Source organism: Mauremys reevesii, linkage group 20 (genome assembly GCF_016161935.1).
Source record: "Mauremys reevesii isolate NIE-2019 linkage group 20, ASM1616193v1, whole genome shotgun sequence".
Lineage (NCBI taxonomy): Eukaryota > Metazoa > Chordata > Testudines > Geoemydidae > Mauremys > Mauremys reevesii.
The window spans coordinates 6,137,168-6,157,718 of record NC_052642.1 but is presented as its reverse complement, the minus strand read 5'-3'; the positions used below and the strand labels follow the sequence as shown (position 1 = coordinate 6,157,718).

General features: G+C 54.4%; 1 protein-coding gene across 3 annotated transcripts in view; it reads right to left on the bottom strand.

Moving 5' to 3' along the window:
* Positions 1-20,551, bottom strand: part of SRRM3 (serine/arginine repetitive matrix 3) — a 78,467-nt gene that overhangs the window by 10,806 nt on the left and 47,110 nt on the right. For 2 of the 3 annotated variants that reach the window (XM_039507347.1, XM_039507349.1), the window contains exons 6-11: positions 19,442-19,510; positions 17,148-17,183; positions 14,460-14,510; positions 14,248-14,352; positions 12,882-13,059; positions 4,729-4,731 (exon numbers count right to left, since the gene is read on the bottom strand). In XM_039507347.1, the coding sequence (XP_039363281.1) occupies positions 4,729-4,731; positions 12,882-13,059; positions 14,248-14,352; positions 14,460-14,510; positions 17,148-17,183; positions 19,442-19,510 (442 nt within the window). The remainder of the gene's footprint in view (positions 1-4,728; positions 4,732-12,881; positions 13,060-14,247; positions 14,353-14,459; positions 14,511-17,147; positions 17,184-19,441; positions 19,511-20,551) is intronic. The other variant, XM_039507348.1, reaches the window with a different exon arrangement.

Here is a 20,551-nt window from a genome sequence, read left to right as displayed (position 1 = left end):
TCCCTGTTGCAATAGTGCTCGCTACCGAGTCACAGCTGCTAACACAATTGTTTTAGTCACACGTTCTCACCAGTGCCGCTTGCCACACGTCCTTACAGGTCAGGCTGCTGTTTATCCTTCACTTCGCTGGGGGCAGGGCTAGAGGGTGGACGAGAATAATGGCTCCATTCCTCCAGCTGGATTCAGACCTGCACTTACCCAAGCTGCCCGTGCGACTTAATTCTGAGCTGGAGCAGCGCCTGGGACCCACACAGCGCTGCCCATGCATCTCACGTTGGAACTGGATTATCCCCCTGCTATTCCAGCCCTGGGACTCCACACAGTCTACCAACGGCCACAGTATCGTGCACTATGTGCACTAGTCTGGGCTAAGCAGCGATTGCCAGCTGCAGCGAACTGATTTGGGGCAGTTGCTGGCTAGGGATTAACCCGAGAGTGAAAAGTTCATTGCCAGGTGGGGCAGGACCCAGCCCTAGCTCCCCCATGGGGAAGACTGCGGCATCCCCCTAACCAACGCTAACGGTGCTCTTCGGCCGCGTCAAAGGGGAACTGGGCTGGCCTGAGCGGTACCCGGTAGGCTGCCAGCTCTGGAGAGTGACATCCTCTCTTTACCCACAAATCAGACAAAGTGTCTCCCACCCCACCTCGGGGTCGCCGCACTGCTAGGGAGACATTGTGTCCTATGGGGCAGGGTCGGTCTGTGCTGGACCGGCCAGCGCGGGGGGCTTAGTGACGGGAGTTTACGGACATGGATTCCAGTGCAGGTGGCACTGACCTGAGACCACTGGAATTCACACCGGGAAAATGCTGTCTCAACCCGGGGGCCCCAATCTAACGTCAGGCTCCTAAATCCAAGTGGCCTCCTAGTCAGAGCTGCTCCCAGTCCCCGGGGGCGATGCCCAGTCAGTGAGCTTGGTGGGTGCACAGCACCATGGAAAACCGGCCTCTAGCTGCCCAGATTCAGGAAACGGTTCCTATGATATGCCAAGGGGGGGTCAAGGTGCCCAACCAAGGGGCTTCGTGTTGGATTCCAATGAGATTTGGGCAACTGCCTAAGTCCCTGGGGCTCCTCTGAAAGACTCAGCCTGGATGCTTAAGGTTCGGCTCCTACGTCCATAGTTAGGCACCTGAGTGGTCTGATTCTGAAGACTGCTTGAGCAGCAGCCAGTGCGTTCAGTGGGTACAGGACTGGTCCCATACGGGATGACGAGGTCTCGGTGTGAATGGAGTCCAATGGCTTGCAATGGGGAACTCAGTTCTGCCTCGGAACCCTCCCTCTCCTGATCTCTCTTGCAGTCTCAGGGGCACAGACCTGAGCTTTGAGTTCTGCATCCAGACAGGCCTTTTCTCTCCGTGTCCTTTGCTGCTGACACTAGGGATAGGGCGGGTTACAGCAGCTTGGCTGCCTTTCCCTGGACGACTGACGGGTAGCAACGCACTGAACATCCAGGGGAAGGAACACCAGGTCGTCAGCCGTTTCAAACCCAGAACAACTTCAAACCGGGCCCAATCAGCCAGCGACATGCCCTTGACTCACAGCATGAGCATTTCCACTCTCATCTCCTGGCCCAAGGACACCCACTCCCCTCCCAGCTCAGCTTCTCCTGCCCAGGGGCTTTGTAACAGCCCCACCCCCATGATTTATCCTCCTCGGTCTCACAGCCCAGGGATGCTTGTTCCCACCTTGTATCTACATCTGAGGAGTCCCCCATGCCCCACATCATGGAGTCCCTGACCTTCTCTCACGTCCTGGGGTGGTCCGAGGAGTCTCCCTGGCATCTCAGCACCTTCAGACACAACGAACAGTAATAACAGTCACAGCGAATCAAAGCTGCAAGCAACGGCCCTGAACTAAGCGACTGACAATGGCACACAAGTGGCTAGTGTGGCGCCCTGTAACAATCCCCTCGGCTGCACTGGGGAAGCACACGTCCATTCCCCACCTCACACGTATTCAGCCTGGCACTAAGGCCTACTTTTTTGACAGCGACGGTAATTAACCGATGGAACAATTTTCCAAGGGCCCTGGCGGATTCTCCATCGCTGACCATTTTTAAATCCAGACGGGAATGTTTTCCAACAGCTCTGCTCTAGGAATTATTTTGGGGCAGGTGTTAAATCCAGGCTACGTGATCACAATGGTCCCTTCTGGCCTTAGCAGCTATGAATCTACACCCCCGTCACAACCACCACCAACTCCCCCCGACGGGAGAGGCGCTTAGCTACCGGTGAACATAGCACATTCGAAGTGGAGAGCGCTGCTCTAGTTACCTAGTTCAGACCAGGAGGTCAGTTTTTACGGTTAGGCTCTTGGGTTACATCACCAGCTTCCACATCTGGGTGGCCAAGTCGGCAGGTAGGCCCGGATTTTCAAAGGTGTTTAGGAGTCGCTCCACTCAGCATCGCTGTGCCTAAGTGATTTGGGAGCCCAAGGCCCAGATTTTTAAAGGGATTTGGGTGCCTAATTCCCTCCTAAGCCAGTTAGGTGTTGCACTGCTGAGCGGCGCACCGCCTAAACGCCTGTCAAAAGCTGGAGCCTTTGAGGATCTGGGCCGTAACTCTGTGCTATACATTTAAGCTCTGATCCGAGGACCCGAAGGCTCCATCCTCTCCCCATTCGAGTCAATGACAAAGCTCCTGTTGATTTCAATGAGCTTTGGATCAGACCCCAACCGCCCAGTGGGGGGACTTGATTAAGATGCCCGTGTAGCATAACAGGACTGTGCCTCGGTCGGTTGGAATCGGGGCAATTTCTGCATGTGCTGCCTGGCTTTCAGGGACTCACGCGGGGAGGGTTTAGACAGGCCATATCACGGCTCAATGCCACGGGTATGCTGGCGGCGTCCCCGGCGTCTGGGATGAGAGACGTGACCCAGGCAGGACCAAAAAGCTGCATTCAAAAGGGACGCGCTTAAAGTTCCTTGCAAGCAAATGGGTAATTGGCAGTGATGGGAAGCGGAATCTGGGCAAAGCTCACGGGCATTAGTGAGGCTCTGGGGAAGATACGCAGGCTGGCACTGAAAGTCACCCCTAGCTTTAAAATGTACCTGGATGTGGCAGGGCTCCTTTAATAAGGTGCCATGGGGACTAACTCCCCCAGGTTGGGAGGACAGGATCCACTGATTCAGGCTACCGCGTACACACATCGAAATTACATCCAGTGCCCAGGAATTGGGCGGGAAGACACCGCCCGCTTCATTTCCCTTCCTAGCAGGCTCTCCCATGGTTCTGCAGTGGTGAGACTGAGCGGCCCTCTCAGCCTCTGGCCAGTCACACTCTTGTAACGCTGAAAACGACCACATGCTAATTTCGGTTCTTTTAACCCTTTACCGACACAGGGAGAGAGAAACAGCCGATCTGCTTGTTGAACTAAAGCTGCCCTCCAGACCTACCCATCTCTGTGTAGATCTGTTTCTTTGCTATCTCTACTAGCACCAGGAGTGAACTATCCTAAAATACTTTGTCAAGAATAAAAGCAAAATTGACCAACATTGTAACATTCAACCAGAGAAACTCAAGGGCAACAGTGAGCAGGCTCCATTTGTGAGGATGGTTATTATTTTAAATCGACAATGCCTTAGCGGGCGGGGAGGGGCTGGAATACCTCTCCACAGGCTTAGGACCCAGGCCAGCAGATGCCTATTCCCAGGAGTGGTTTCTAGCAGGAGGTGGGCTACTAACAGCGGTAAGCACGGTGGATGAAAGTCACCCTTGTGCATCCGCGCAGCCCCAGGCCTGCGCATGCATTACGCCCCCTTAAGCTCTAATTTTAAGGCCCGGTGCTGGTCCTGTGAATGTCACCCTTGCGCGAAGTTAGCACGGCCAAGCTTTTCCAAAACGAGCCCCTCAGCTGGCTCATTCCCATAGCAGTGAACGGGAGTTCTGGGAGGCCGGTCACTTCGGACAGTCAGCCAGGTGCCGCAGTACCAGTTTGGGAACCTACCGGTGTGTCTCCTCCCCACCCCTGCATTTGCGTGATCAGGCCCATAATTTACAACACGCTCGCTGGACTCAGTTCAGCAAAGCACCTACGCACACGTATTAAAGTCAGTGGGACATAAGCAGGTGCTTAAAGTTACGCATGTGTTTACAGTTTTTCCATATAGGGATAATTTGCTGAATCAAGACCAAGTCCAACCAAAATTGCTTCTTAGCCTGAACCAGACACCACAAATGGAACAAGAGGCTGATTAGAAGACGGGAAAAAGAACATCTCTATATTGTCTCCCCCTTAATGACCTAATGGACTAAACTTCCAATAACCCAAGAAATAAGCAGGCTGGAATAATCATCAGATTTTTTTGTTGTTTGGTCTCTATTTGTCATTAAGTTTGTCTGTCTTGTTACCCAGCCCCTAAAAAAATCACAGAGGAAATCAAATGGACTAGACAGAATTATACCATTTATGGAAACAAACACATAGTTGGAGGGCTAAACCACACAGAAATGCATTCTAACAACGGAACAAGAAAAGGGGCGGGGAGAAAAGGAAAGAAAGAAAGAAAGAAAAAGTTACATGGACAGAAAAAAAAACGTGAAAGAAGAGCATGGCTTTGTAGCTAACTGGGAAAAATAATGCAAGTTAAAAAATTATACAGAGCCACCAAAAAGAGACAAAGAGAGAAAAAGAGAGAGCGAGAGAGAGAAAATAACATTAAATCAAGCTACGGTGCTTTTCAACAGGCTCATCTGCAGAAGTGAACGTGCAGAGGCGGACAAAATACCTACCTTCTGCTTTGTCAGTGACAGGAATGCAATAATAAAAAAGAAAACAATAAACTCCACATTTGGAGTGCAGAATGGGAAAAAGACAATGACTCTTTAGTAATGTGATTTCGACCCCTTTGTGAGCAAGTTAGCTTTGTTCTGAGCTGCGTTGGCTTGGTGGCATGGGGCTGGTTTTTACTGATTTTGTTCAGCGGGCGAGCGGGGCAGCCGTATTGGGGTTCGTTTGGTGGGTTAACCAGCCCTCTAAATAGCAGCACTTCTGTTCTGTTTTAAAGTCTCTAGGTACCATCACAAAGTCCCAAAGAGCATGCAAGGAAAGCAACGGATGACGGCAGAACATGTCGAGGTTTACTGGGTTATTTGGGCACTGGGGTAGGCTAGGAGTGGCCCACAGAAAAAAAAAAGAGAGAGAGATACCAGAGAGTGGGGGGAGGGAAGGGAAGGGAAGGCAACCGGAGTGAAAGGATGGGATGAAAATGTGAATGGTCCATTTAAAAGGGAAGTCAACTCCACCTGTTTGCCCCCGACAGGCCAATACTCCTCCCAGGCTAATTTTAGGGGTGGGATTTGGTGAATACCGTTCAGGAAACACATACAATCAATACAACCTCCCTGACTGTTCTCTGGGGGCTAAAGGACGAGCAATGCTGCCTGGTGGATGTTGTAGTAGCAGCCTGTGCCAAGCCCCGCCCCAGCAAAGCACGCCCTGTGGCCAACTCTTATGATGTTACCTCTTACGCTTTTGGGTGGGGGGGTTTAAAGCTTCCGGTCCCAGAGTCGCAAATCCATGAGACACTCAGCTATCAGGTTCTAGTCCCCGTGACTGTGGGGCAAAGCTTGAAACCAACGTGAAGCCATTTCCAGCATACGCAGGGTTGACAGTTTGGTTTGATGGTTCTCAGCACCCCCACTGTACAAATTGGTCCAGCACCAGGGCAGGGACTACCTTTTTGTTCTGAGTTTGTACAGCCCCTAGCACAATCGGGCTCTGGTCCATTACTGGGGTTCCAAGGTGCTACCACAATACAAATAAATAAATACATAACCAGACAAATAATTAGATCTCGTAACTGACTCCTGTGCCTTGAGAGCAGAACGAAAAGGCCATATAGGGGTTTTTTTTGGGAGCGGGTTAGATTTTGAATTTGGAAATAAGCCCAGCGACTTTTCTTCTCTGCACAGTTATCTTCCCTTTTAAATGCTCAGTTCAAAATATAGAGATGGAAATACAACGTTGTCAATATTAAGATAACACGGCTGCTTTTTTTTTCCCTTCTCCACATTAACACGCAGCAAAGCAAAAAAATTCTAAGACGACACAACGACGACAGGAAAAGAAACAGAGAAATAGAGAGTTTGCATTTCTGTACGTCACGAAGGGAAAATAAATCAATGATTTTTTTAAAAAAGGAAAACTAAACAAGGAAAAAGCACGTTCAGTCGCCCTCCCCCCCACCCCAGCCCTGCTTCTGCTGAGCAAGAAATGGAATTGTATATTACCGTTGTCAAACGGGAGGCTAAAGAAAAACACAGATGGGATTAAAAAGAAAACGAACCAAAAAAGAGAGAGAGAGACAGAGAGAGAGAGAGTTGTCGGAGAAAAGCCCCGCCAGCGCTTGTTAACAAAAGGAACTCGTGTTTATTCAGCCGTGACTCTGATGTGATGGGGCAGCCACGAAGGGACACAGAGATGGTGGGCTCTTTTTGGTCATCTCCGCATCGTTATCCAAATGACACGCTCAGCGGCTTGCTAAATCCACATGGGACCTTTGATCCGGGGGGGGGGGGGGGGTTGGGATTTCAGGGAAGGGTTCACAAAGACCAAGGACAATCGATAAATCGCCATGGGTTTGTGAAGGGAGGTGGGGGTGCTTGTGGGATGAGAAGTAGAATCATCATAAAAATAAACCATATTAAACCCCCCCACCACAATATAGAGGAAATCAAAGAGCCGCTACATGGATTGGACTAAATCTCTGGGTTGGGCAATATAATTGGTGGAATTAGCCTCAAAGGCAGTGGGGATTGGGGTGAGGGAAGGAAAGGAAGGGGAATATGAAAATGCAAAATTTGATTGTCGAAATATACTAGAGCCATAGGATTGCATTTGCTTAAGGCCACGATACACCCTTCCCCCGCCGCCCCCGTGCAAGAAGATCTCCAAAGCCTCTCTCATCACATCCTGATCATTACAGAATGAACAGGAAATCAACCCCAGCTCTTTGCACTCTGTCCCAAAGCCCAACCAAGTCCAGCCAGAGGCACCCGCTGACTTCGAGAGATTTCTGATCACGCAGCATCCTGATACAGGAGGCAAAAGAGGAGGTCTCTGGTGCAAAGCTTGAAAGCACAGGTCAGCGTTCAAAGGCAGAACACTTCTCCCTGGCGCAGGGCGGCTCCCGGGGAGAAGCCCTCTCGGCCAGAAATCCCTGGGGAAACGTGTCCTAAAGCAAAGAGCGGAGTGGGAATGGGGATTTCTGTCCCACGGGGAATTCCGACACTTCAGCAGTTGTTTTTGTCCTAAATTGGGATAAAAACGCTGAAAAATATTGAAATTTTTCCTGGACTGAAATGTTCTGAAAAGTGCCGATTTGGAAACGGCAAATGCTTCTGTTTCGGCAGTTTTGATGGAAGTGAAACATTCTGATGTTCCCAAACTGAGATAAAAAAAACAGGAGTACTTGTGGCACCTTAAAGACTAACAAATTTATTATTTAGCTTCGTGAGCTTTGAGCTCTTCTTCATTGGGATGCATCCGAAGAGAAGTGCTTACAACTCAAACTCTGCTAATAAATTTAATCTGTTGTCTTGCCTAAAAACTCTGTCTTTGGATTTTCTTGGCTACGAACTACCCAAACTGAGATGTTTCCTTTCCGTTCGTTGAAATGACCCAGAAGGTTTCGTTGTGAGTCAGTTCACCATTAAGCGGCATTTCCCCAGTGTGCCACCTTGCCCCATGGGAGCTGGAGTTTGGCGGTGACATGCCCAGTCTCCTCTATGGGCCAGGTTCAATGGCCAGACTACATTTCCCATGATGCAGCACACCATTCAGTAAGAGGAGAAACTATGTTACATCATGGAAGACGCAGTCTAGTCAGGGTGCCTGACCCACAGGAGGGAATGGGCTCTTCAGATACCCTGAACTACAAGTCCCATGAGGCAATGCTGTAGTTTAATGCTGAACGGACTGAAAATGAAACATTTCGGATCCATTCAACAAACCAGAATCTTTGGGCGAACTAACCCAGAATGAAACAGTTTGTTTCCATTTTCCTAATGGAAAAATGGAAATTTTCTTTCAGAAAATTTTGATTTTGCGCAAACTACATTTTCCGTCAAAAGTCGTTCAAGTGGAAAATTTCCAATCAGCTCCTTCCATTAGAGCCTTCTGCTGAGGGTGGAGGGGCAGTTTCTGTAAGGGGGCGGGGGTGTTCCTCGCTGATAGGCAATACTGCCAACTAAAATACTCAAAACCCAAGAGTCAGATCTACCTAAAATCATGAGATTGGCTTAAAAAGTCACGAGAGTTTTTTTTTTTAAATGTGGTGCTCTTTCTGAAGGAAGGCAGTGTTTCCTAGTGCATAGGGCATGAGAATCCAGTTCAACTCCTGACTCTGCCGCTCAGTGACCATGGCCAAGTCACTTCCCTTACCCGGCCCTCAGTTTCCCCATCTGTAAAATGGGAATAATGACCCTGCTCACCCTTGTGAAGTGCTTTGAGATCTAAAGATGAAAAGTGCTATACAAGAGCTAGGGATTTATTATTATTTTTATTTGTCTCTTATCTGAGCCTTTAGGTTTCGCATTTTCAAGCATTTTTCCACAACCAGGGGGGCTAGAAAAAAACCAAAGGAGATGCTCACAATCACATGACTCCAGGAGGTGGGGTTTTAAGAAAAACTCCAAATAGCACGAGACCTGCAGTAAAATTGTGAGAGCTGGCAATTCAGGACAGGCGCATGGAGGGCAGAGCTGGTGGAAGAGCAAAATCCCTCTTCATGGGCAAATACTTTTGCAAATAAAAGTGCTGGGCTCCGTTTGCTGGAATTTACGTCAGCTCATTCATTGCTCAAGTATCTAGACGGCTGCTGTGGGATTCCCAGAATCCTCACAAACAAGCATTTGTCCAAACCTTTGTATCGAGAAGTGCTTTGCTCACTAACTGGCTATTGGTCAGGTTCCTATTTAAAGTCAGGAATCAAACACCACGCCCCGACTCAGGCGGACAAGGACGCTAGAGCAGAGCATGTGCCCAAGGCAGCTGGCTGGTGACCGTGCTGTGGGATGGACGCTGTCCAGACAGCCTATTTGCCAAGCGCTAATGAATGATGCACCGGATAGAAACCAGGCAGTGCGAGACATTTGCTGCCCAACAAAGCGGGTAGGGGCCCAGGCTTGTGAAGGGATCCGTGTGGAGAAATTCCTGCTACCTGAATGGCGCAAGGTCCTGCACTCGCCTCTCCCTTTGCAGAGCTGCCAGGGTTTGTGCAACCTCCTCTGTGACGTGACCCAGTCACTGATTTCCCTCTTGGGACACCCCCGTAGTGGGATGGGTGAGGAGAGGCAGCAGCCCGGCCCTGCATCCCACAGCTGCAGGGTGGATGGGCACAGCCCTGGTCAGCCTGGAGAAGCCAACAGCTGGAAGGCGTTGGGGCTGACTACGGGGGAGGGACACTTCTTTGGGAAGCAGAGAGGCAGGTGAGGTGGGGAGAGGCAGGAGTATTGGGGGGCTGTAGGGGCAGGCTCCCCATTCTGTGCTTCTAACCCCCCCCGCAATTATCTCAGCCTGAGCCCTTCCAATCCTGCAGCCCCAGCCTGTTCCCTATGTCGCTCTTCTGCCCCGCTCCCACCCCCTGCTCCCCACCCCTCTGCATTCAGGTCAGGTTGCCTCCCCCTTCTCCTCTCTGCAGGCCGGGCACGGATGAAACACCGCTGATACCACAGCAGCCCCTGCTGGCCAGGTGTAGCAATTGCTGGGAAAGTCTGGCAAAATCCCTCTGTTGGTTCTCTCATCTGTCCGCTGCCAAGAGGTATCCCGAGTTCTGGGCACCGGGAGAGCGTCCCCCACCTAGTGCCCAGCGCTTTGATGGCCGATGCCCCCAGCACACAGGAGGAAGCTGCCTGGGCTCAGGGAGTGGGGGGAAGGGATGTAACCAGGCAGACTTTGACAGGCCCAGTGCGTGCCAGCAAGCGCTAGGGACACACTGCTGGGGGCTGGTGCAGTGCAGGCATCTCCTGGCTGCGTGCAAGCCACACACTGGCCAGGCTGTCCTAAGGGTGTTCTTGCATCATAGCTAAGTTCTGTGTTGGCCTGACTGAGTCAAGAAGACCCGTTTCCGTGTGAACTGGCCTCTGTGGCTCCTGACCCAAGGCAGCTCAAAGGGCCCCAAGGACTGAACCCCAGAGAACAGGTGGCTAATGAAGAAGGATCAGTGATAACTATCCTCAACTCCTACATCACTTTTCATCCCAAGATCTCAAAGCACTTTGCAAACATTAAAGGCTGGATTCTGACCTCAGAGAGACTGATGGAAATCTGGAGCGACTCCACTAACGTCAGGGGACTTCCTCGGGCTTTAAAGCAGGGGGAGTGAAATCTGAATCTGGCCCTAGATAACGAAGCCTCCAGCCAAGTGTCAGTCATCACCCCCATTTTACAGATGGGGAAAACTGAGGCACGGAAAGGTTAAGTGTCGTGCCCAAGACCACTCAGCAAATCAGTAGCAGAGATAGGTCAGAACCCAGGAGTCCTCACTTCACTAAGCCCACTTTCTAAAAACCCCACCATTTACTCTTCCTTCCAGCAACTCTGGGAGTCTCCATCAAGCATTCCACCCTGTCCCTGGCTCTGGCACAGATACATTTGGCTCAGTCAAGTCCAGCTGCTGTGTACTGCAAGCTGGTCACCGCCAAAATGCCAGAGGGACTCTGCTGAGCCTGCCCCTGGGGTCTACCACTATGGTGGTGGACTGGTCCCGATTTCAACTGTGGAGCAGATGTACTGGAGGGTGGCAAAGGAAGGATGGCCTAATAGTTAGGGCAGTAGCTAGGTTCAATTCCCTGCACTGCCACAGGTTCTCTCTGTGACCTTGGTCAAGTCACCTAGTCTCAGTTCCCATCTGTGAAATGGGAATCACGGCAATGCTTCATCATAACTGGCACTATTATCCCAGCCTCACGGGGGACAAACGCCAGAGCTGGTGGGAAATTTTCAACAGAACAGGTCTGTCAGAATCTGCAGTTTCACTGAAATCAAAGTGTTTTGCAGGAACATCTGGATTTCTGTCAAAAACGTCATTAAAATGTCTAAACAAATAGTTTGGACTTTTTCATTTTCTTTGGAGAAGGTACAAAGTGTTTCATTTTGACTCTCATTTTGTTTTGTTTAGACTTGTATATTATATTAATTATTGCATATACTTAACATTAATGGTAATATATAACGTTTTATATATACACAAGCTTTATGCCATTATAGCTCATTAACTATCTAATGTTTCCGCATTACCAGAAGAGAACATTTAAAGGTTTCCAACTTGACATTTTTCAGAATTTCCTTCTTATGAGAAATTGACATTTTGCTCCAATTTGGATTAGAAAAAATGTGAAAATCTGGAATCTCCTCTGGGAAGGAAATTCTGTTTTCCAACCCGCTCTGAGGGATGCGTTCAAAGTTTGTGAGGTGCCCAGATGCTCTGGCAACAGTGGCAAACCCTAGTACGGCTGCTTCTCCTGGAAGCACATTAGGAACGGGCCATTGGCTCGTACAAAGGCACAGTCCAGCATTCTGCACCAATAGCGCCAAGTACCGTAATGACTTGACCCATCACCATCATACATTGGCCTGAGGCCTCAATAAGAATTCTGCTCAGGAGGAGTTTTGGGCTCCATCCTGCATGGTGCTGAGCACTCTGTCTCCCATCCATCGGAGCATGAGCACAGTCCCATGGGAGTCATGGCAGGTTTGAGGTCTGTGGGCAACTTTCGTCGTGAAACCCCCAAACCACCTGAAACTCGTCCGGTTTGGGGACAGCTCTGAACCCCAGCCAAGGTTCTCCACCTGGAGCCAGGTCCAGTTGTGAGCAAGCAAGGCCTGGCTTAGGCTCCTGGGGGTCTCACCATCTCGCATGGTCTCAGCAGGATACCAGGAGAAGCTCTGAAACTTCTACCAGGTTTTCCCCCACTTGACTTTTTCAGGCTCCCAGAGGTTGAGCTCTACACAGAGAGAAGCCAAGGCTTCCTACCAAGCACCAGGGCCCCATGGCTCTCGGGAAAGGCCCAAAGCTTTGCACGAGGAAGGCGGCTGTAGCCAAAGTGGGCATGAAGCCTCCAGACGCAAGGGGAATAGCCAACATCTCTCCAGCCCCCGCTCCAGAAGAAGGACTGAGGTTAGCTAGCCAGACCTACAGGCCATGGTGACACTTAGCTGCAGGCCTTGCTCGCTCCATTGACTTCCATGGAGTAAGGGCGGCAGGGTGTAGCCGTGGGGACGGATCTGAGAGTGGAGTTAGAGGATACCGGTGGATGTGAGTCGAAGGCTCCCACCACAGTGAGCTCCCTGACTCTACTGACGCTGGGCTCCTTCTTAAGAGGCTTCCGCCATTCTGGCTAAGCCAGATGCATCGTCGGGAGGGTGGTGACCAACTTTCATCAGAGATGCTGCTACCCCTCGGTTATTGAATCGGGTCCACCGGGAAGCGCCATGCAGGGCGGAAGATGGCACTGAATGCTCCCTGCCCCTCCTCAGTGCCCTTGGGAAGGGTCAGTGAGGAAAAGCCCCACTATCTGCTCCCCTCGGCGGTGTTTATTGGGAAATCTTGAAGCGAACCGTGAAATAAACCTCAGAAAAGTGCTTCCTGCTCCCACCCACGCCACACGCCCCTCCAGCCACACATGTCCAGTCCCCTAGCAGTGCATCGGGCTGCCCAGGCCTGGGCCCTAGGTGCATGACAATGGTGATGGAGGGGGCGGGGTGTGTGCGTCAGTGCATGGCATGGCCTGTCTGGCAGACACAGGCGCCGGGCTCGCACGGGTGAGTTTGCCAGCTCTGGCTTTGCAAGCGCTGAGCAAAGTAGGAGGGTAGATGATTGGGAGGGGAGGAGGAAGGCAGGGCAGGGAGGGGGCGAAAGGTGGTAACAGAAGAGCATACGTACATCCTGCTGTTTTTCGCCCGGGGTGCCGTGGCTGTGCCGGCCGTTCTGGGCGCTGCCCTTGTGCCCGTTCTGGTGCGGCGTGGCCGAGCGGCTGTGCCAGGTGCGAGAGGAGGACGGGCTGCGGCTCGAGCGGAGGCTGCTGGGCTTGTGTCCATCCTCTCTGTGCTTGGGGGTTAGTCTGCGGGAGAAAGCAGAGGGCAGATGACTGCGGGTGGGCTCCTAGGAGAGGCAAGGGGGCAGCTATGGGCTGGGGGAGAGGCAGGCTGGCATAGCTCCAGTACTTTCTGAAGGCAAGCATCTCCCTGACCGGCATCATACACATACACAGTCACTGGTGGGGCTGCCCCCACAGTGCTCCCTGCTGGCCATGCATGGTGCTGCAGGTGTCTCCTGCCTCAGTTTCCCCCTCCAACATGGGCCTTCCCACACAGGCTGGAGGTGGTGTCCTCGCTGAGTCCTCTGGCCAAGTGACTCACTAAATTTTAACCCCTCCCAGGGTAACAAAAGGCCAAACAAACAAGGTTCTGCCACCCACTGGGCCTCTCTGCAGCCCACCCTGCGGGCTCAGCTCCAGCCCTCCGGGCTCCCTTCCAGTCCCTCTGCTCTGGGACAGAGCCCTGACTCCCGGCTGCTTCTCTGGAGCCCTTCCAGACCCAGCTTCAGGACCTGCCACAGCAGCCCACATGCTCCCTGTGGTTGCTCCCCAAACTGAGCCCTCTGCCCTTTTAAAGCCCAGGTGTTTACCGGGCTGTCACATGACCCCATTAGTCCCGCCCCCTCCAGCTGAGAGGCAGCTAATTATGGCGCAGGCAGGGCTGGCTGGTCCAAAGCCACCTGGCCCTTAAAGGGGCAGGCCACCCTGTTACGCGCACACAGATACCGCTACACAGACTGCTCCAAAAGCGTGAGTCAGGCCTCCCCAAATCACGAGACTGGTGTAAAAATCAGATTTGTTTTAAAAAAAACCCCAACCATTTGGGGCTCTTTATTTCTTGTCTGGTTTTGGAGCCTTCAGGGGTCACATTTCTAAGCTTTTCTCCAGACCTGCCATGGCTGGAAACGCCCCCTGACTCCAGGCGCTGGCGCTTTCGGAAAGAGCCCCCAGGAGCGCCAGGCTGGTGGTGCTGGGAGGTCAGAACCAGCCCCCCTCTTCTTGCCCCATAACTCAAGGGGAAGGGAGAGGCAGGTCTAAATGGAGGAGCCTGCCTTTAAATCGAAGCTCACGCGCACCTCTGACAGCCTCCCCTGCACTCTGCTCACCCAGCCCTTCCCAGCCCGCCACCCCAGAGCCGTCTCAAGTTTTCCCCCACCTCCCACCTGCCCGAGGTCCAGGACAGGCCAGCATTCCTCGGGGGACCAAGCTTACCTGCCGGGCGATTTGGAGTGGCTGTAATCGGATGAGAGCGAAGCGCTGTGAGAGCTGCAGCTGCTGTGCCTGTGGCACCTGCGGGCTGGGGAGTTGCTGGGGGATCTGCAAGAGAGAGAGAAAAGGGAGAGGAGGCGGGTGAAGGACCTGGCCAGAAATCAAGGCCCTGCTCCCACCTGGAACCTCCCCCGGGCTTGCACCTGAAACCTCACCTCTTTCGCTCTTTGGTTTTCTCTTTCCTTTTGTTCTTGGGGCTCCGGGACCTACGGAACAGCAGAGAACTGAAAACACAGAGGCAGCGCGCGGCCCAGCCCCGAGAGGGACGTGTGGGTGGGGAGGGGTTGTCTTCCAAGCTGCCATCCAACCGGCCAGCCCCATGTGCGGCGCTCAGCGTGGGTGCACACGGGGGGCGTGCACCGGGAGCAACACAATGGAAAAGGGGCTCTCAGGCCCTCTGTCACGCCCATCCCCATCGTAGCACGTGGGCTGAGACCGACAAGGCAGCACACGCCCCACGCTGGGGCAAATTCTCTGCTGGTGTCAGTGGGGGCGGCTCCAATGGCATTTCACCCATTTACGTCAGCGGGGAATTGGTCCCATCACTGCTACGGTGAGCTGAGACCCCACTGAACTGCTGGGTGCATGTTTACCTCGGCCCATCCCTGGTCATCTCCAGCCTTGGGTGATCTGCATTGGTTTCCAAACCCCCCACCCCCCACTTTGAATTTTGAGTTCAGACGCCCTCCCCCTGCCCTCGCTCCAAATTCAAAGCAAATCTCCTTCAGCACAGCGGGAGTCTGGCACCGGTTTCGATGCGACGCCAGCGAGCAGCCCAGGGTTTGCCGAACACTGGGCCCCACGTTCTGAGAGCTTGGCTCCGTGTCACGGGGATTCTCCATCACCCGCGGGCTTTACATCAAGACGGGGTGTCTTTCTCCAAGAGATGCTCCCGCTCGAGCAGGAGGCATTGGGCTGGATGCAGAATCACGGGGGAGCTGCCCCGGGCTGTACAACGCAGATCAGACCGCGAGGATCCCGGCTGGCCTTGGTATCGATGACTCTAAGACTGCCACACACCCCAAAGCCGGAGGCTGTTCTCACGGGCTCCGGTCACCGGACAGGAGTTGCCCGTGGCTCCACCCCTGCCCACTTTATCCCCCTCTCCAGCTGTCTCCAGGGCTGAGCCCTTTTTTCGCCCAGGTGTATATCTCCACCAGGAGAGGGCAGCAGCGAAGCGACACAAGGCCAGGCCATGGGTGCGGCAAGGCAAGGTGCCTAACCCCCCGCCCCAGCCAGGATGTCTCCATTGGAGCTGGAGGTGTCGTTGCCAGCTCAGAAGGAACCCGCGCCAGCTCTGATGGAAACAGCAGGCTGAAAATAGCCGTGCAGGCAGCGGGAGGAACTATCCGCCCTGAGCACGGCCCCAGCATCTCGGACCGGACCGTGCCCCGGGGTTGGCCCCTGGCTCCACCGCACCCACACGGCTGTTACCGGGTGGGTCTCCTTGGGCTGGAAATCACACTCCGGCGCCAGCCTAGCCCTGCCCCAGGCCTGGACCCATTGAATCCCAGTGAAACGGCCAATAGGGGGCCTGGCTTTTCCGTCCCCACTTGAGCCTTGTTTCAAAACACAAGGCAGAGGGCAAAGCCTCGTCCTCCTTGCTGGAGCAGAGCGATGTGCTTGGAGTTAGACCGGCAACCTGAAATAAAGAACGGATTCTCATGCTGCTGCGAGGCAGGGAGAGGGATCCTGGATCTGGGGATGCTGCTGGGGGGCAGGGGGAGGGATCCTGGATCTGGGGGTGCTGCTGGGGGGCAGGGGGAGGGATCCTGGATCTGGGGGTGCTGCTGGGGGGCAGGGAGAGGGATCCTGGATCTGGGGGTGCTGCTGGGGGCGGGGGCAGGGGAGGGATCCTGGATCTGGGGATGCTGCTGGGGGCAGGGGAGGGATCCTGGATCTGGGGGTGCTGGGGGCAGGGGAGGATCCTGGATCTGGGGGTGCTGCTGGGGGGCAGGGAGAGGGATCCTGGATCTGGGGGTGCTGCTGGGGGACAGGGGGAGGGATCCTGGATCTGGGGGTGCTGCTGGGGAGCAGGGGGAGGGATCCTGGATCAGGGGAGTTGCAGGGGGAGGAATCCTGGATCTGGATCCCCCCGGCTGTGTAAGTTGGAAAGCTCGTCTCTCTCCCCAACAGAAGCTGGACCAATCAAAAATACCCCCTCCCCGACCTTGTCTCTCTAATTAGCACAGGGGTCAGGGAGGCACATCAGAGGCAGGGCAGTGGATTTCTTTGCCTTCTCTGAAGCATGGAGCCGGCTATCTGGAGGGCTAGACAAGCGGCCTGGTGGCTCCCAGGGCCTGTTCCAGTGGCGAGAGTCTGTTACGTCTGCACGCTGAGGAGCAGCTGTAGCCCATTCGCAGCGGCCCGGCCTTGCCGAATGCACAGGAGGCTGGGATCTGTTGGGAGCTGCCAGGCCGGAAGGCAGCGTCCCTGGGGCCCAGCCGGTACGCACGGTACCAACCTGGAAGCGTCTTACCGGTGGCCTCTGATGGAGCAGGGGAGGTCGGTGCTGGCGGTGAAGTGAAGATGGGGCGTTACCGTCAGGCAGCTCCGCCCCGAACCCCCTTTGCTCCTGGCTCTCAGGGGGAATCCTGCTGGCGGCATGTGCCTCTGGGGTGCAAACGCGCCTGGCCCTGCTCCCGCACCCACTTGGTGTGGACACAAACAGCCCGGGGCACCCGACCCAGGCCACCCCTGAACGGTCCCTGGAAGGGAGCGAATTTCCCTCGGGGCAGGGGACGGCAGAGGCCAGAGGGAGGAGAGGGTGCCGTGGGGGCACCAGCGGGTGGGGTGGGATGGGCCAAGCTAGAGGGTCAGGCTCTTGCACCGTTCGCTCTCACCTGCGTCTTCTCTTCTTCCGGGATCCGGACTCAGACCTGAGGGACGACAGGGACGAGAGAAACAAAGCAGAGGGGTTGAGATGCGCTCTGAGGGGGCAGCTCACAGCTGTGACGCCCCGAGGGAGGGGAAACTGGTAGCCAGGGGGCTCTGGGCAGAGGGACAATGGTGCATCTATGTTCCCCCCTACAAACCCTCTAGCCACTGTCCCCATACACGCCTGCCTAGCCAGCCCCCCAGCCCCAGATATGCCCACCTAGGTATCTACCGCAGACAAATGTATCTCCATGTTTTTCAGCCAGCTCTCCGGTGAAATCATTTCACCCGCAAACCACCTGCTGCTCAATCTGGGTGGCAGGCAGCAGCGGTTTAAACAGCCCATGACACAGCAGCTTGGAACAGGGGAGGCAGAAGACTCCTGTGTCCATTTGAAACGGGGCTGGGATTTAGTTCAGAATAGAATGACCTGCCCCGGGACTGAGGCAGGACCCCAGGGCGAACACCCCGACTCATGCAAAACATGGGATCTCCACTAACGACAGCTGGCCAGGACCTTGATTTTACATCGGGGATCAAAGAAGCCACCTTCACCAGCGCAGCGCCCCCGGCACCATGCCAGGCCAGCGGCTCCAGGCTGATTCAGAGATATTGTGCCACCTACACCAGCTGTGACTTTCCTGGAGGGTTATATTCCAGGCCTGAGCCAGCCCTGCCCCGGTCACTTCACGAGAGCTGATGGGCTCGCAGCTCAAATCCGTCTACTTGCTACCGCAACTCCCGAGTGTAACGTCCCCCAGTAACACCAGCGAACGGCTGCCGATGGCCGAACACTCAAGAATAGCCACGTACTGTAGTAATACCAAGTACGGCTGCATATCACAGCAGCACCTGCATGCTAGAAGGCCTAAGCCAGCTCCTCTAACAGTGTCTGGCCACCTTCTCTGGTTCTGGTCCAGCTGGGATGAGTGAGGTGCTGGCAGGATCACACCTCCCTGGGGCGTGTTAGCCCAAAAAGCAGGGGGTGGGGGGGATCAAAGATTTATTAATGATCATGGATTCAAACTTTGGAATCCTTTAACCCAGTAAGATGACAGCGTGCAAAGGAACCAGTCAGCTGCCCGGCAGGCCGGAGAAGGATTGGCTGAGCCATCCCTGATGTCACCCAGGTTGTGCTTTCGCTCTCGGGATGCTAGTCGCAGAGGGACACAGGAACCAGAAGGGCGGGTGTGTAATCGAAAGGAAAGCGACCCTGCCCTGTGTGGTCTCTGGGGTGGGGGTGACCCTACGTGACTGATCTGAGGAGGGCAGGGGGCTCTCCAGCTGGACCCTACCGATGCCACGCCTTGGCTGTCCCTTGGGATTAGCACCCGGTGCAATCTGTCCACCAGGGCCGAGCCCAGGGAGCGCCACCCCCTGGTGAAACCAGGTCCAGTGTGAAGCCCAGGTTCAAGGGGAGACACAGGCTCAGCGAGGCTGGGATTTCACTGGCAGAATAGGAGGGACTCGGTGTCACCCGCTCCCTGGCCGTGCAGCCAGCCGCTCCTTCTGCCACGGCGGCGTCTGGCGGGGAGAGGCCAGGCAGCGCGAGCGGAGAGCCAGGGAGACAGTGTGGCCGGGCCATGGAGACAGGTTGACGGGCCCGCTATGGCCGTGGCTGACAGAGGGGGCTCTTTTAGCTCAGGCAGGAGGCTCCTGCTTCGGGATCCAGAGGTCCCAGGGTGGATCCCCACTGCCGACGACCCGCCGCAGTGGTTACAGCCCAGTCCTGCCTCTCCTTCAGGACGCGGGACGCCACCCGCCTCCTGCCAAGAGGCCATTTGCAGCCGGGTGGCCCCTGGCCCTTCCAAACTCCCCCAGCCCAGGGCTTGCTGCAGGCGCAGGTGCTGCCTGGAGCCTCTGCCCGCTGCATCGGATTCCCCAGCCAGCGATGTCCTAATTGCTTTGCACGGGTCATTTATAACATCCCGCTGCCCTCCTAGCCTGGGGGGAGGGGGAGCGCTGAGTTCAGGTTTAAGGGCCTTAGCCCAGGCGGCTGCTTTGTAAGCAGGATCGGCTGCCTGCCCTGCATTATTCACGGCCCCGGAGATCCGCAGTGCAACACCCGCAGCTGCCGGAAGCTGTTTTGAGTCAATCCAATTACACCCAGGGGAGCTTTGGCCCTTCCCCCCAAGCCACGGGCGGATTAACCCTTCCTGCTGCATGGCCTGGCCCAGCCCAGGAGGGAGCGAGCCGGGGAAGGAGGGTGGAGAAGGATGGAGCCGCGAGGGGAAGGATCGCAGCTCCCCCAGCCCAGTACCTGTCTCGTCTGTGTTTCTTCCCATTCTTCTTTTTCTTCTCCTTCCGGAGCGGCGAGGAGCTGTCGCAGCTGGAAAGCAAACACGGGAGCCTTTGAATGGTGGGTGGGGTGGAACTTCCCTGCCCAGGGACGAGGCCTCCTCAGGGCCGCAGATTTCGCTAGGACCAGTGTCTGAGAACACAGCCCCCTCCTGCCGGATACCCGGCATGGGCCCGACCCCTGCCGAACAGCCAGCGTCGTGTCCCCATGAGCCAGCGCACACCCAGCCCAACGCAGGGAGGTTTCAGAGAGAAGGGCTGAGATTAGGGTGACCAGATGTCCCTATTTTATAGGGACAGTCCCGATTTTTGGGTCTTTTTCTTATATAGGCTCCTATTACCCCCCCCACCCTCCGTCCCAATTTTTCACATTTGCTGTCTGGTCACCCTAGCTGAGATCCCTCCAAGCAGCCAAAGGGATTTGGACACCGAAGTATAACAGGGTATTCAATTATAACCGAGCAACACCGAATTATAACAGGGTGTTCAAATCCACCGGGCGGCTCGGAAAGTCTCAGCCAGCAAAAATAGTCGAGAGCATTAAAGAGGGTCTGAAAAACGGGGGAAAGGATTTTCCTGGGGGGTGTTTTGATTGAAATTTTGTTTAAAAATGTGATTGAAATGGTTTTTTTAAACCTTTCAGCCACCTCTAAAAACACTTTGGTTGCATCTCAGCGCCACCTTGTGGTCCCTGCAGGATCTCACAGGAAACAGGTCACAAAGCCCATGGGCCAAAGATTCCTAATTAGTATTACGAGTTATGCTAATTGTAGGCGCTGGACAAACACAGACTGAACTGAGAGCCCCTGCCCCAAAGAGCTTCCAGGCTACAGAACCTCAATACACCCAGCTGGAATCAGATTTGCCAAAGCCCTCGGCGCTGGCGCCTCCACTGAAGTCACCCGGAAATCACCCATCTGAAAATCCTGGTTCCAGAGTCAGCTTGTGGGCGCCAGCTGGTGCCAATCAGTGCCACCCTGCAGGCTTCCCCGCAGCCAGCCCCAGCTGAGGATCTGACTCTGAACCCACCATGTTGTGGACACGATGGTTAAATGAAAGCACTTCACTGACC